The sequence below is a fragment of the Phodopus roborovskii genome, unplaced genomic scaffold (assembly GCF_943737965.1).
Source record: "Phodopus roborovskii unplaced genomic scaffold, PHOROB, whole genome shotgun sequence".
NCBI classification, from domain to species: Eukaryota; Metazoa; Chordata; class Mammalia; order Rodentia; family Cricetidae; genus Phodopus; species Phodopus roborovskii.
In genome coordinates this window covers 1,788,941-1,801,705 of record NW_026126485.1, presented here as the reverse complement: position 1 = coordinate 1,801,705, position 12,765 = coordinate 1,788,941, and the positions used below count along the sequence as shown (strand labels likewise).

Below are 12,765 nucleotides of genomic sequence, written 5' to 3'. Positions count from 1 at the left end.
TGTTGGGGTGAGGGAAGAGAGTTGCTGGAAAGAAGCTGTGTGTGCAATGTCTTTATGAGCTCATTTGTTTGCAAACTTAGCGTGTTGCCTCCATCATTTTACACTTTCTCTTTGCCTAGCCCCAGAAAAGTACACTTTTTCCATTTGAAATTCTAAGTGCACAATAGTTCTGTATACATTTTTTAGCTGCCACTGTGGGGTATGTGTGTGTGTGTGTGTGTGTGTGTGTGTGTGTGTGTGTGTGTGTGTGTGCATGTTTCACCTGAAAGTGTTTTTTGTTCTGGTTGTGTATATTTCAACCCGACAAAATGTCTCAGAAAATCTATGGCTTTCTAAAGAAGCTGAATGAAAAAGCCATTACATAGTTAATAAGGTGGCACTGGGACATTTCAGCCCCCTTCTGAAAGGCAATATTGTATTGAGTTCCTTGTCTGCCTCTGTGGTATCTATAAGCTATATCCTCTTATATGGTGTGCTAGCATTTTGTGTACGAGTCATAATTAAAAAAGAAAATACTTACATCATTGTCCAGCAACATGTCATGTCATTCCCAAGAGAACCCAAGCCAATTTTGTGTTTAAAGGTTATTCAATGAATGAAATCGTGAAAGCCCATTTGTCAAAGTACTGCATGGTTTCTGTTCGTTTTCAAGCCCCAAATTCATTGTCTGCCCTAGCCCAGCCATTAGTCATCAGTGTATTAGTGCTGCCTTCAGGCCATGCTGCCCAGCACTTCTTCACACTATTACAGCTTTGAAAGTGTACTCTGTCGACTTGTAGAATTACTGCTCTGATTTCCGCTTGGCTGGTTTGAGGTAAGTCCCCTCCCTCCCTTCTAGCTGACTGTAATCCTTGCTTTCTTTCAAAGCTCCTTTCTAGAGATTTAGAGGAAAACTTTCTTAAGGACCCTGTTGGCATCCTACCATGGTTTTGTTGTAGCATGCATCATACATTTAAATTGTACCTGAGGTAAATTGGATTGGTTGCAGACCTTAAACAGTTAGAGGGGCTTTGCTTTGCTTGGAGGGCAGGGGTGGTATAACAGTAACTATATATAACATTTTTTGTGTGTCTGTAATTTGTATGTTCTAGAATTCAGCAATAAGAGACAAGTGCCATTCTTAAGTCCCTGTTGAAATCACTTCCAAATGTGTAACGTATTTTCTTATTTTTAAAGCAAATTTTTTTATAGACTATTGCATAAAATGTCTAAGAAGAATCCAGAGTCTTTTATGTTACAAACTGTCATTTAAAAAAACAAAACAAACAAACAAATAAAAAAGATGGAAAACTCACCAATTAGATGAAAGATAAGTTCAAATTTTATCAGTGAAGGAATGAGGCAGTTAAGCCGTGTTACTGATTGCATTTTGTGCATTTTTTAAAAGAACAGTTCATTGCAAAGATTTATCAGTGTGTGGAAAAACCTCATCTAGCAGCTTTGAAATGACACCAGAATGACTAGAGACCTATGGGAACCTGGAGTCTGCTGGCCAGACACGTGGGTCAGACCATGCTACTCCAGGACAAGGCCTCCTGCTTGAGCTGTGAATGCCCAAATAGAATTCCACTGCAAGGAGTTTCATTGAGGGTGTGTGTAGCAGTTGATTCAGGCTAGATTGACAATCTTGTATGTATAAAAGGCGGAGAACGAGTCAGCTGGAGAATGTTGTTTGAATAAGAAAATTTACAGGATAAGTGGCCCATGGGTAACTAATTGTTGTAAAATAGGCTCTACAACTGAAAATCTGTAAAGTTTGAAAATGTGACTTTTAAAATTGAAGATTTGACTATCAAAACTTTAAAAATTAGGAGAATAGTATTGAACGAAAAAAGCTGAGTCTTTTATCATTAGCTTGTCTGTGGCTGATTTTACAATCTAAATATGGGTGTCATTTGTGTGAGTTAATAGCCAGTTGTTGGTGTGGTGTGGTAGCTCATGCCTAGAGTCCGAACACTTGCAAGGCTGGAGCAGGATGGTCACAAGTTTCAGTTGAGTCTGGGCTTCATAGTCAGTTCTACACTGCCTGACCTATCATAACAACAACAAAAATGTCAGTTATTTAATTAGTCCTAGACCATGCAACTTGTCTCCTTAAGCTAGAGGATTCTAGGAACCGTAAGTTATATAAGTTCTATGAGAATGACAAGTTTTTTTTTTTCTGCTGCTATGCAAACATGCTTAGTTCTTAGAAACCTCAGCAAAGAACTCATGATTTTGTGACTCATATGAATGAAATGGGAGGATTGTTTATGTGAACTTACATATAGACTTAATACAGACGTTCGGATTTAGGGTTCTTTGGGAGGTAAGGTCTTCATCCAGCTAATGCACAGGAAATTCTGGTGTTACTTTGCTTCTTTCCCATTACTGCTTCTTCTGTAATGGCTGTAATGGCATCTGCTGTGCCCCCCCCCCAAATAACAGGAGGCTGATGTGTTAAGAGGTGTGTGGGGCTCAGAAGTGGTAGTATTACGTGGAGGCCTCCTACACCCCTCAAATGTTATAAAATACCTGTGGCAGCTGAGGTAGTAGCTTGTGATCTCTGGAATAAACCAGAAAAGGCACACACACACACACACACACACACACACACACACACACACACACACACACACCATTTTGTGATTTTAAGTGTACAATGATTTCTTTCTTGCTGAATAATCCTTTTAGTGATTGTAGTTAAATAGATAAATTTCTTTGTGTAGCCTTGTGTGTTTTGGAACTAGCTCTGTAGACCAGGCTGGCCTCAAACTCACTGAGATCTACCTGCCTCTGACTCCAGAGTGCTAGGATTAAAGACGTGTGCCACTACAGCCTGGTTTAAATATATACATTTCTTAGAAGTTTAGATGTAGTTAATTTATGAAAACCAAATTCATTGAACCCAGGCAATTGTTTCCCTCTTAGAGCAATTCCATTTTGGGATGTCTGTCAGTACTGCTTATATACAGTGAGAAGCATCAGAAATGGAAGGAAGGAAGGGTGAATATAATGAACAGCAGGTTTGAGGGTCCCTTGGTTTTTCCAAAGGGCAGCTTGGATAGATTTCAGCTTTCTTATTCACAGATGAGGTTTTCTGCTCTCTTGACCTTGGAAAGAGTAATCCTATAAAAGTGAAATGATTCCATATTAAAAAATACTATAGTTAAACCTTAATGAAGATTTCATTAAGAACTTACAAAGTTGGGCTTCCTTGTCTGCAGTACAAGGCAGTTCAGACAGGAAGGTAGGCGAAAGCTTAGAACTCTCGGGAAGTGTTGGTATGTCACAGAGGCTATGCATAACTAATTGATTTTAAGTTCAGAAAGATATTTGAACAGGAGAAAACCTCAAGCATATTATAGTCTGCTTACATTTCTTTTCCATGTGTGATTACACAAGATGGACTAAATTCTCTGCGTCTTGTTCATCGAACCTCAAGTCTACTTTTCACTGAGAAAATTAATGAAAAGTTTTAAAATCAGCATTAGCTTTGTCCTTCATGTTGGGAAAAGTTATCCCTCTCTCTGAAGGAATTATTTTCTTTAGGAAATGGGTTATTTAATAGCTCCAGGAAGGTATAAATATTAAATAGGATTTTTTCCCTAAATGGTTGCTTCTTCCATGATGTCTTGGTAGTAGATGAGAGAACCATCACTCTTCAGTGATGGAGGGGAAGGCTGTCCCTCAAATCCCTTCTGAGCCAGGTTCATTGTGGGATTTTGAAACATTAACATATGAGGGAGACCATTCAGCTTAACAATGTGCAGGCAGGTGTGAATAAAAAGCCTTACTCCCTGGAGCAGCAGATGCTTGAGCTACAGGGCGAAATTTCTCACATAGGCCTGCTCTTGGTGTTGCTCATAGCCTTGCTATGCATTCTGGAATGACTTTTCTTTCTGGTCTCTTAGGGCCTGTAGCTGTTCTAATCTATCAGAAACTGATCAGGTTATCATCACTCGAGTCTTGAGCTTAGTTGTTCTGAATCTTTAAGTGCATTAAGAAAACAAGGAAAATGCAAATGCAGACGTATTGCTAAACTTTAGGTAACTCACAGTAAAACACAGAGGATGGAGGAGATAGGGATGGGCGGTGTGCTGTTCAGAAGGGATGCTGCCCATCTGGAACCGCATGCAACAGCTCCCTTCCATACTAGGCTACAGCTGTTCAAGTGTTACCTTAAACTTTGGCTTTAGGCAGCACTGGTGCTTTCTTTCGAAAGAATGTTAATGTTCAAATCATAAGGGAACCTGGAATACCTATGGTTTGGAAGTGTTACTGCAGAGAATTGCAAGAGGAAAGGCTGGTGTATGCAGGTTTAAGAATTGGGATTTAAAAAAGAATATCTTTTCAGGAAGCTTCTGTGTGGCTAAGGTTGAGCTTTATACAGGGCCTTCTGGGAGACCGTGAGGGTCTGTGTGTGTGTCTCAGCCATTCACAGCACTTGCGTTTATTTAGTTTATTTATGGAAACTAAGGAAGGGTCCAAGTTAATAGATGTAGACTATTTTGTGAATGAACATATTTGTTTTCCTTCGTGCTTTTCAAGTGTTCCCCAACATTTTTTTATAGTGTAATACACACACACACACACACACACACACACACACACACACACAGAGAGAGAGAGAGAGAGAGAGAGTGAGAGAGAGAGAGACTCTGAGACTGTTATACCTCTTTGAATTCAGCTAGTTTAGACTACATGGAAGCAACAACCCCCCCCCCACCTGACTACTGGACATTGCTGGACTAACTATAGAGAGAGTTTGCAAGTGTTGGTGAAGTCTTGAAGTGTGCAGGATTAGCCAATCTGATCCAAATTGATAAGGGAAGCCTGTGTGTTCTGCAGAAGATTGAGGTGAACCCTGCTCCTGGGCCAGTTGACCCAAGGCTTTTTAGGGAGTCCATCCTGCCTGCAGCATCTCCTCACCTCTCCCTGGCCCAAGAGCCTTCCCTTGTACCTCTCCATGCCAAGATTGCAGCGACTCAGAGATGGAGCCAGGGCTCAGGGTTGCAGCTCCAGCGCCAGGATGGGCACATGCACAGAGTGCAGTGCTGCCAGCCAGTGGCCCTGGAGAACAGTGGGTGAAGAGGAATTAAGACTCAGCAGTGAAAGTAGTTAAAGGTGCGAAAGATGGATTGTGCTTGATCTGAGGTGTCATGACCAGAAATCTCCAAGAAAGCTTTCAAACTCAACGGGCCACAGCAACCACAGCCTGCTCAAAAGAATTCCCATAGTAAATGGGCCTGTCTTTCTTTCTCTCTGAAGATGATCAGTCACAGTGAGGCAGCCTGTCTCCCTGATGGTGACTCTTTGAGAGGGCTTGAGGCGTTTGTGTGAAAGGGCTTTGAAAACATAGTGTACTCCTCCCCTCCAAGAGTCTCAAATTTGGTAAATGTCACCTCCAAACCTCCTTCGCTTTCATAGGGAACATACACTACAAGCCTTATTCCTCGTGGCTTCAGGAAGCTTTTATTGCACAGTTTTAGGGAGGTTGAGGCAGGTTCACAGTTAGAGTTTAGAAAGAAAAGATGTACCTGCAGGCCAATCACTAGTAGAGGAGGGAGTAGATTTAAAATAGGGTCTGACATTAATTTGTGCTCCAGCCTATGGCCTCTGGGAAATTACCAAAGGTTTGCAATAGTTGAATGAAAAAAGCTTTGGTTGTTTCACCTCCAGGGAGGAGGAGCTTTTATCCCTCTTTTTTTTTTTTTTTTTTTTTTTTTTTTTTAAAACCTGTGAAACTTAAGACCTTAGAAGGCAAATGGTAGTTACAGGCTTCCTGGGAGGCAGGTTTCCCCTGTGTCTTTTGCTAGGACTCAGACTCACCCCCACCCCACCCCCAAGCACAACAACAACAACAACAACAACAACAAAAACCAAAACTAAAACCCAGAAAAAGTCAAGTGGGTTGCCTGCAATCCTGCTTGCATCTGTCAGTGCTGAAAGACTGAAGGGGACAGGCCAGAGCTGTGAACAGGAGAGCTGCCTCACGAGGAAAGTCTTGATTTCATTCATGTCTGAAAAATAGTGGCATGTGTTCTACAGAGAAGAGTATTTGAAGTGAATCGGAATTACTTCTCACCCTCCTTGATTCTTCAGTTACTCTAGGCTCTAAGGGGAATGATAGGGTAGTGCTTCAACCTGCCAGGACTTAGTATTCCAGCAGGGGTCAACTCTGGTCTGTATTTCCAAATCCCTTAATATTCTATGAGAGAGCCACCCTGAACGGAGAGGCAGTCACCATTTCAGCAGTTAGATGGGGTGTGGGCATCCCTGGTATTAAAGCTTTCTCTTTGTGACAAGGATAAAATTGTGTTTTTATCAGTACAATAAGCTGATAAAACTCACAGTGCTGTACAGGAAGCAGATGTCTGCCTTGGCAGGTTGCCATGTTATAGCCCTGCACCAAGCATTGACTACACTTAAATAATTAGTTGCTAATTAATGAGATCCAAAAATAAGTTGTCAAAATAGAAGAAGGGGGTAGACTCTTTAAGTTACCAACGGGCTAGTTTTTAAGAAATCTATTTCAAATGGGTAGGAATTAGTATTCTCCAAGACCATTAATTAGTAGCTTTCAGGCGGTGCCTCTTGGCACTTGAGCCCTTCTCTACCGTGATGAGTTCTGGGAGGGTTATCACTTTTTAAAAATGAAGTTCTTTGCCTTGAGGGGTACCAACCACTGCATAAAATCCAAGTTTACCAAGCAACTTTGATGACTTGTTTGTTCCTACTAGGACCCTCATCTCTTGATGGGGTGGTCTGGTTCCTTTGTGTATTTTGTTTTCTTTCCGCATTTAAACTACCCAAATTTGGATTTTAAACTTTGGTACACTACCCAAATTTGGCTAATAAAACTGTATGAGTTTTGTAGGAGATGGTTATAGTGGCCAAAGATTTGGGAGCTTTGATTACAGATTCCTAGTAAAAGTTTTAGCTTTTATATAATTAAGTTAGTTTTCAGTGAAACATTTAGTATAGAAGAAGTTATATGTAGCTAGCTCAGGGTTGTTTAAAATTCAAGACCCAGCAGATTTAGAAGTCATGGTGTCTCTGGCGAACCTTTATGTACCCAGTAAACATTTGTATGTGGATTAGTTGTTGGAAAACAGAAGCCTTTTCCTTATGAGCTCCCTCCAATCTGGAGTGGGGAGATGGATGTTCAGCAAAGACTTCTTTTCTAGACACAGTTCTTTATCATTACAATTGGAGCTCAGATAGGTTTGTGTGGGCTGTGAATTCAGTGTTGTAGGATACACTTCATTCATTCTGTGGTTAAGGAAGACTTTGAAGAGGTCCTTTCATGAATACTAGCACTGGACAAAAGTAAGTGTGCAGAGCAGTTGCTAGGAAGCTGTAGTGAGCATGACAATCACTGCTCCTTCAGTTACAGACCTCCAGTTGCTGTTCTTCATGACAAATGCATTGTGCCAGAAATAGGGCCGATAAACCAGATCTCTTGGCAAACCTATAGCAATGTGGGTATTAACGGTTACTCAGGGACACTTTTGGAGTAGAGGTGCTATGGATTAGGTTGAGTTGTTCTTATGGTATACTTGGTCTTTGGTTTTTTTTGGGGGGGGGCTGTTTTTTTTTTTTTTTTTTTTTTTTTTTTTTTGGGGGGAAGGAGAGACTGTGTTACTGTGTAGCCCTGGATGCCCAAGAACTTTATTTGGAGACTAGGCTGACCAGGAACTCACAGAAATTCTCCTGCCTTTGCCTCCTGAGTGATGGAATTGAAGTTGGGTGCCATCCCCCCCAGCCTTGTGACAGACTGTAAAGATGATATTTAAAGCTGGATATGCTGGTGCAGTTCTGTAATCTGACTGAGGATTACGCTGAGGGAGGAGGTTGAGGAAGGAGTGTTGGGAGTTTGAGGCTAGACTGGACTGTGTATTGAGACCTCACATGAAACAAACAAAATCAATTTTGAGAGATAGTTTAAAGAGAACTATTCTGAGTTTGTGGGTTTTTGTTTGCTTTAAATGGGATTTCATTCAGAGAATGACTTGGGGGTGTTGGTTCTCTCCTTCTGTCATGTAGGTTCCAGAAACCAACTCAGACTGTCAGGCTTGGAACAGGTGCCTTTTCCCATTGAGCCATCTCTGTGAGAAAAGCCACTTTATTCTGAGATTTTTGTTTTTTAAGAGGTACAAGCAACTATGGAAAATTTCTCTTTAGAGGTTTTTATTGCAGGTTATGGAAAAGTTTTTGAGGGTCTGTGATCTCTTTTACAGTAAGTGTAGACTTCTAGGCTGAAGAGTGGTTTTAGAAAGAAGGTCTTTACTATTTGATTTTCTCTCCGGAAGGAAAGCAGCTGAGTGCTTCTGTTGAAGTCTGTCAATTGAGACTGAGCACAGGTTGCCCAGGGTAGCACTGGACAGCTCCTGGGGCATCCTTAGGTAACAACTGTGTGGGTGCTGTCCAGCTCCTTGCTGTTGAGTTCTTATTTTTCATTGTGTTCTCTAAACATGCTTCTCAATTCAGAGTGGGTCTTACAATTGATAAGTACCTTTTTTTCTTTTTATTCTACAAAACATTTGGGTGTGTTAGAGGGAATGACAGTGGTTACTTTGGAAAGAGAAGGAAGTTAATGGAAGAATGGTGCCTCAGTGTTGTATTTGTAGTGTTTGGTTCTGAAGCCATCATTGAATGGCATGCATTCCAGGTCAAGGAGGATTATGGTGTATGTTAAAGAATTTACAGTTCCCTTGCAAGCATGAGTTAAAACTGACTAAATATATATCCTCTGGAATTTTTACTTTTGCCAGTTAAGCAGCTGTTTATTTTGTTTCACTAATCACTGTTTTGATTGAACCTTGTGGTGTCTACTACATGTAGAAAATAAGCAGATGACTAGACAGATGAAATGCCTTCCATGGGTGTTGCAGTCTAGAGCATTTGAAGAAGACATGCCTGAGAGTGGACTTTCCTTCTTAGTATTCTTTGTAGTTATGGAGCATGACTGTGAAGAAGAATGTGCTAGAGTGGAAATTGATGAATGATTAGTTGAGACTATTATCCCATGGATGAAGCTGGTGAAAGACAGATGACCTGACTTTGCCAGTAGTTGGGTTTTCATATTTTGTTAGTGATACCAGCCTTTGCTCTCCTCGCCTTTTGGCTTTTTTTTTTTTTTTTTTTTTTTTTGGTGGAATGGAACGGTATAATCCTATTACCTTTGTTCAGGAAATTAACACAAATGAATTAATATTTGCATTTTAAGAAAACTTAAAGAACACAGTTTGCATTAAGTTAAGAATTGCATTGCAGTTCAGGAGTTTTAGTGGAAGAAGCAGAAATCACATTCTACTTGGTTGAGTTATTCTCCAGACTGAGCTCTGGGGAGGGTTGCTAGGTGCTCTTTAAAAAGTCTAATTAGTAACTACAAACTTTCTTCTGAGTTGGAAGTTCTCTTAGTGCCCCTTCCTATAAAGGTGACCAATCCACCTGAAGAGAAATGTGCAGACATGGCCTAAGAGTAATGTGACACTAGGCTCTTAAATGTAGACAATTGAAATGTAGATCAGTGGTTCTCAACCTGTGGATTGCAAATCCTTCAGCAATCCTCTGTCTCCAAAAATATTCACATTACAATTCATAACGGTAGCAAAATTACAGCTCTGAAGTGGCAATGAAAAGAATTTCATGGGCTGGGGAGTCAGCACAACAGGAGGAACTGTGCTGAAGGGTTGGAGCATTAGCAAGGTTGAGAACCACTGCTTTAGATCATTTGATAATATGCTTAAGAGGAACTGAGGAAAAACTTGGCTATTGTGAGCTGTTCTGTTTTCCTTTGCAAATGGCAAAGGCTGGATCACCTAGGAGATGTGAGAACTCAACTTCATGCAACTTCAGCTGGCTTCTTAATGACACTACCAAGTATTTTTTTTGCCAGAAAAACCTTTGCATAAATGTCAGCCAGGTTTTGCTAAACCTTTAGCCTTTCTTCAGAGAGGATGCAGGAGGCTTATGAATTAAGGTTTCTCCTTCTGCCATTTTGAGAATTTGATGGCATTGTGGTGTTTTATAGGCATTCCTTTGAGAAAAAAAGCTGAAGGAATGAGAAGACATTATGGAGGCCCAGTCCCACAGCTCCACAACCACCGAGAGGAAGAAAGCTGAGAATTCCATCGGGAAATGTTCCACAAGAACAGATGTCAGTGAGAAGGCCGTGGCCTCCAGTACCACTTCGAATGGTGAGTGACCCCAGAGCTCCCAGCTGGCAAGCCACAGTCATCGCTGTGTTCTCTGTATGTCCTAAATTGAGTGTCAGCATCTGAACCAGTGATTGTCTTAGGACAGGTTAAAGTAGCAAATGGGTCGGAGGATGGCATATGGGGTGGGCAGGCTTCTTGTTTTCTTTAAGAATTCAAAATGCTTTGCATTTCCCATGGAAAGTCTAGCCTAGTCACAATAACACAGAATTTGTCGTTTATGGCAGGATTTCCCCCACCCGAATTTAAAGTTGTCTAATGGAAAAGACTTTAAAATTTAACAACCTTAAGGTAGTCTACCTTATGTCCATGGACTTTGTTACTGGTTTATGTAAACTGAATGTATGTAACTGTTTTCAGAGATAATGTATAATCACCGTTTATTTTTACATTTTAAGCATAGTATTGAGTTCAAACATGGGCACTGAATATTATATCCAGCATCCTCCAAGTGGGGAAACCAGGCTGAAGGGTTGTGGTGACATTCTCTTGGGCCATTAATGTCCTTGATTTTTGTAGCTTCAGCCATTCCTGCTCTCCTTGGATTACACTCTGCTTTTCTGTGTGCCCCTAGGAAGAATATGTTGGCCCAGTCTCCCAGTTCTTGTCCTGCATGACCCAGCTCATTGATCTGCCCAACCCTCTGTCTCCTCTGTGGTTTTATAATTTATATGTTCCAAGAACATTTTACTAGGTTGAACTTCTGTCTGTGTGTCTATTTATCTATTTTAGTTTTGGTTTTTCAAGATAGGGTTTCTCTGTGTGGCCCTGGCTGTCCTGGAACTCACTCTGTAGAGATCTGCCTTCCTTTGCTTCTCGAGTGCTGGAATGAAAGGCCTGTGCCACTACTCCCCGGCTGTTTTACATGTGCAATTTGTTTTACATGTGCAATTGAAGAATGAGCTTGATTTGGAAGCTTACTATAGCCCAGAACCCTCATCTCTGAGGACCAGGATTCCTGAGGAGTCTGGCTGCTGATCCATGCCCATCCATGTGCTCAGCTTTGCTTCAGGTCTACAGCCCTTTATCAAGGTCTTGCTGTAGCTTTGGACTGTGACATAGCCAGAGGGAGGTAGCTGGCTGTCAGTCTTGCAGGCCGATGAATCCAGCTTTCCATTGATCTCCAGGGAGATATATTTGTGTCTGAGTTAAAATAATGGATTCACTTTACCTGTATGTGTGTGAAAATTTGTCTGTATTGTTCCCTTTATTTGTGGCATTTAAAGCCAGGGCTCAAGCTTATTTAATACAACTAGAATACTTGTCTCTTGTTTTCCAGTGTTACAGAAAGCATTTCCTACTTCAGAAACATGCTATCTTGGCTTATTTATCTTTTTGATATATATATCATTGTTTTATAAGTAGGAGCAAATATGAAGTGCTGGTTATCTGATAGTTTTAATACTAATTTTATGAGAATAAGTGCTCTTGCCAATAAGCTTCATGAAACACCAATTTTGTTCAACACATGGCATGTGAGTGAGGATGCCAGTATACAACAGTATACGTGGGTATTTCAGAGTGTAAGGCCTGGCCAAAGCCAGTGCAGGCTGGAAGAGGATGGTGGTATACCATGTGGGGTGTTAGAAGCCACTGCCCCCAGCAGGGTCTCATCTGTGTCCCTTGTGAGGAAGAAGCTGTTGCTTTTGTGGATCTTGCTCCCACACTGAGACATATACTCTGAGGATTCTCCATTGCTGTTCAGCTTGTTGTCAATAAGTCTTTGACCACAGGTTTTTCTCATAACCATGTCAAAGGTGACTGGAACATTACGAACTTGAGCGCAGTGGTGGCCTGGAGGCCTGGAGCAAAAACCTAGTCGGAAAGGACAGTCAATACCAGTTCTGTACTTGGCATAATCACAGGCCTGTTTGCTAATTCGCACACACTTCTGCCTTTCTAACCTGATCAGCCTGCACTCTTGAGGCCCACAACCTGTTTAAACGCGCCTAAGTCCTACTCATTGGTCACGTTTGCGGGGCACATGTCTGAAGGAGAGCTGTGCCAGAGTAGTTTTTCAATATTCCTGTTTTAAGAATTCACTGCTTTTCATTTGGGGACAATAGAAAGACCCAGTGAAACAGAAGACAAAATGGAAATGTTATTTCTAAGACGTGGATTTCCACTCACCAGGCTGATTCCAAGAAACACGAGTGTATGGACTTTAGTCCTGTGCTACTTGGGTTAAAACTTTGTTAGGCAGCCTTGCAGAGTTTGGTGCTCTGTATGTGCTGGCTGGTAGTGGACATGGTTGTCTCTCCCACCTACCCATTTCTCTACAGTTTAGAAGTGCTCAGGTACCTACACTGTGATCATTCACAGAAATTGCAGCCATTGAGTTGCCACAATAGGCAGCACAGTGACTGGGCTCATTTCCAGTTGCTTATGCTTTCTTTACAATTGCTCTGACATTGAGGTAGTAACAGTTAAAAGATTTTATTCAGATATCAAGATTTGTGAACCAAAGAATGTAAAGTATATATTTTCGATTCTACCCATTTCATGATTAAAAGTGTATATATATAAAGTTTTGTTATTGGTGAAGTTATTGGTTAAACTGACT

The 12,765-nt window shown here is 41.1% G+C and overlaps 1 protein-coding gene across 1 annotated transcript in view; it reads left to right on the top strand.

Annotated features, from left to right (window-relative positions):
* Gli3 (GLI family zinc finger 3) overlaps positions 1 to 12,765 on the top strand; it is a 253,101-nt gene that overhangs the window by 3,945 nt on the left and 236,391 nt on the right. The window contains exon 2 of the mRNA XM_051194720.1: positions 10,019 to 10,184. Coding sequence (XP_051050677.1) covers positions 10,061 to 10,184 — 124 coding nt within the window. The 5' untranslated portion in view covers positions 10,019 to 10,060. The remainder of the gene's footprint in view (positions 1 to 10,018; positions 10,185 to 12,765) is intronic.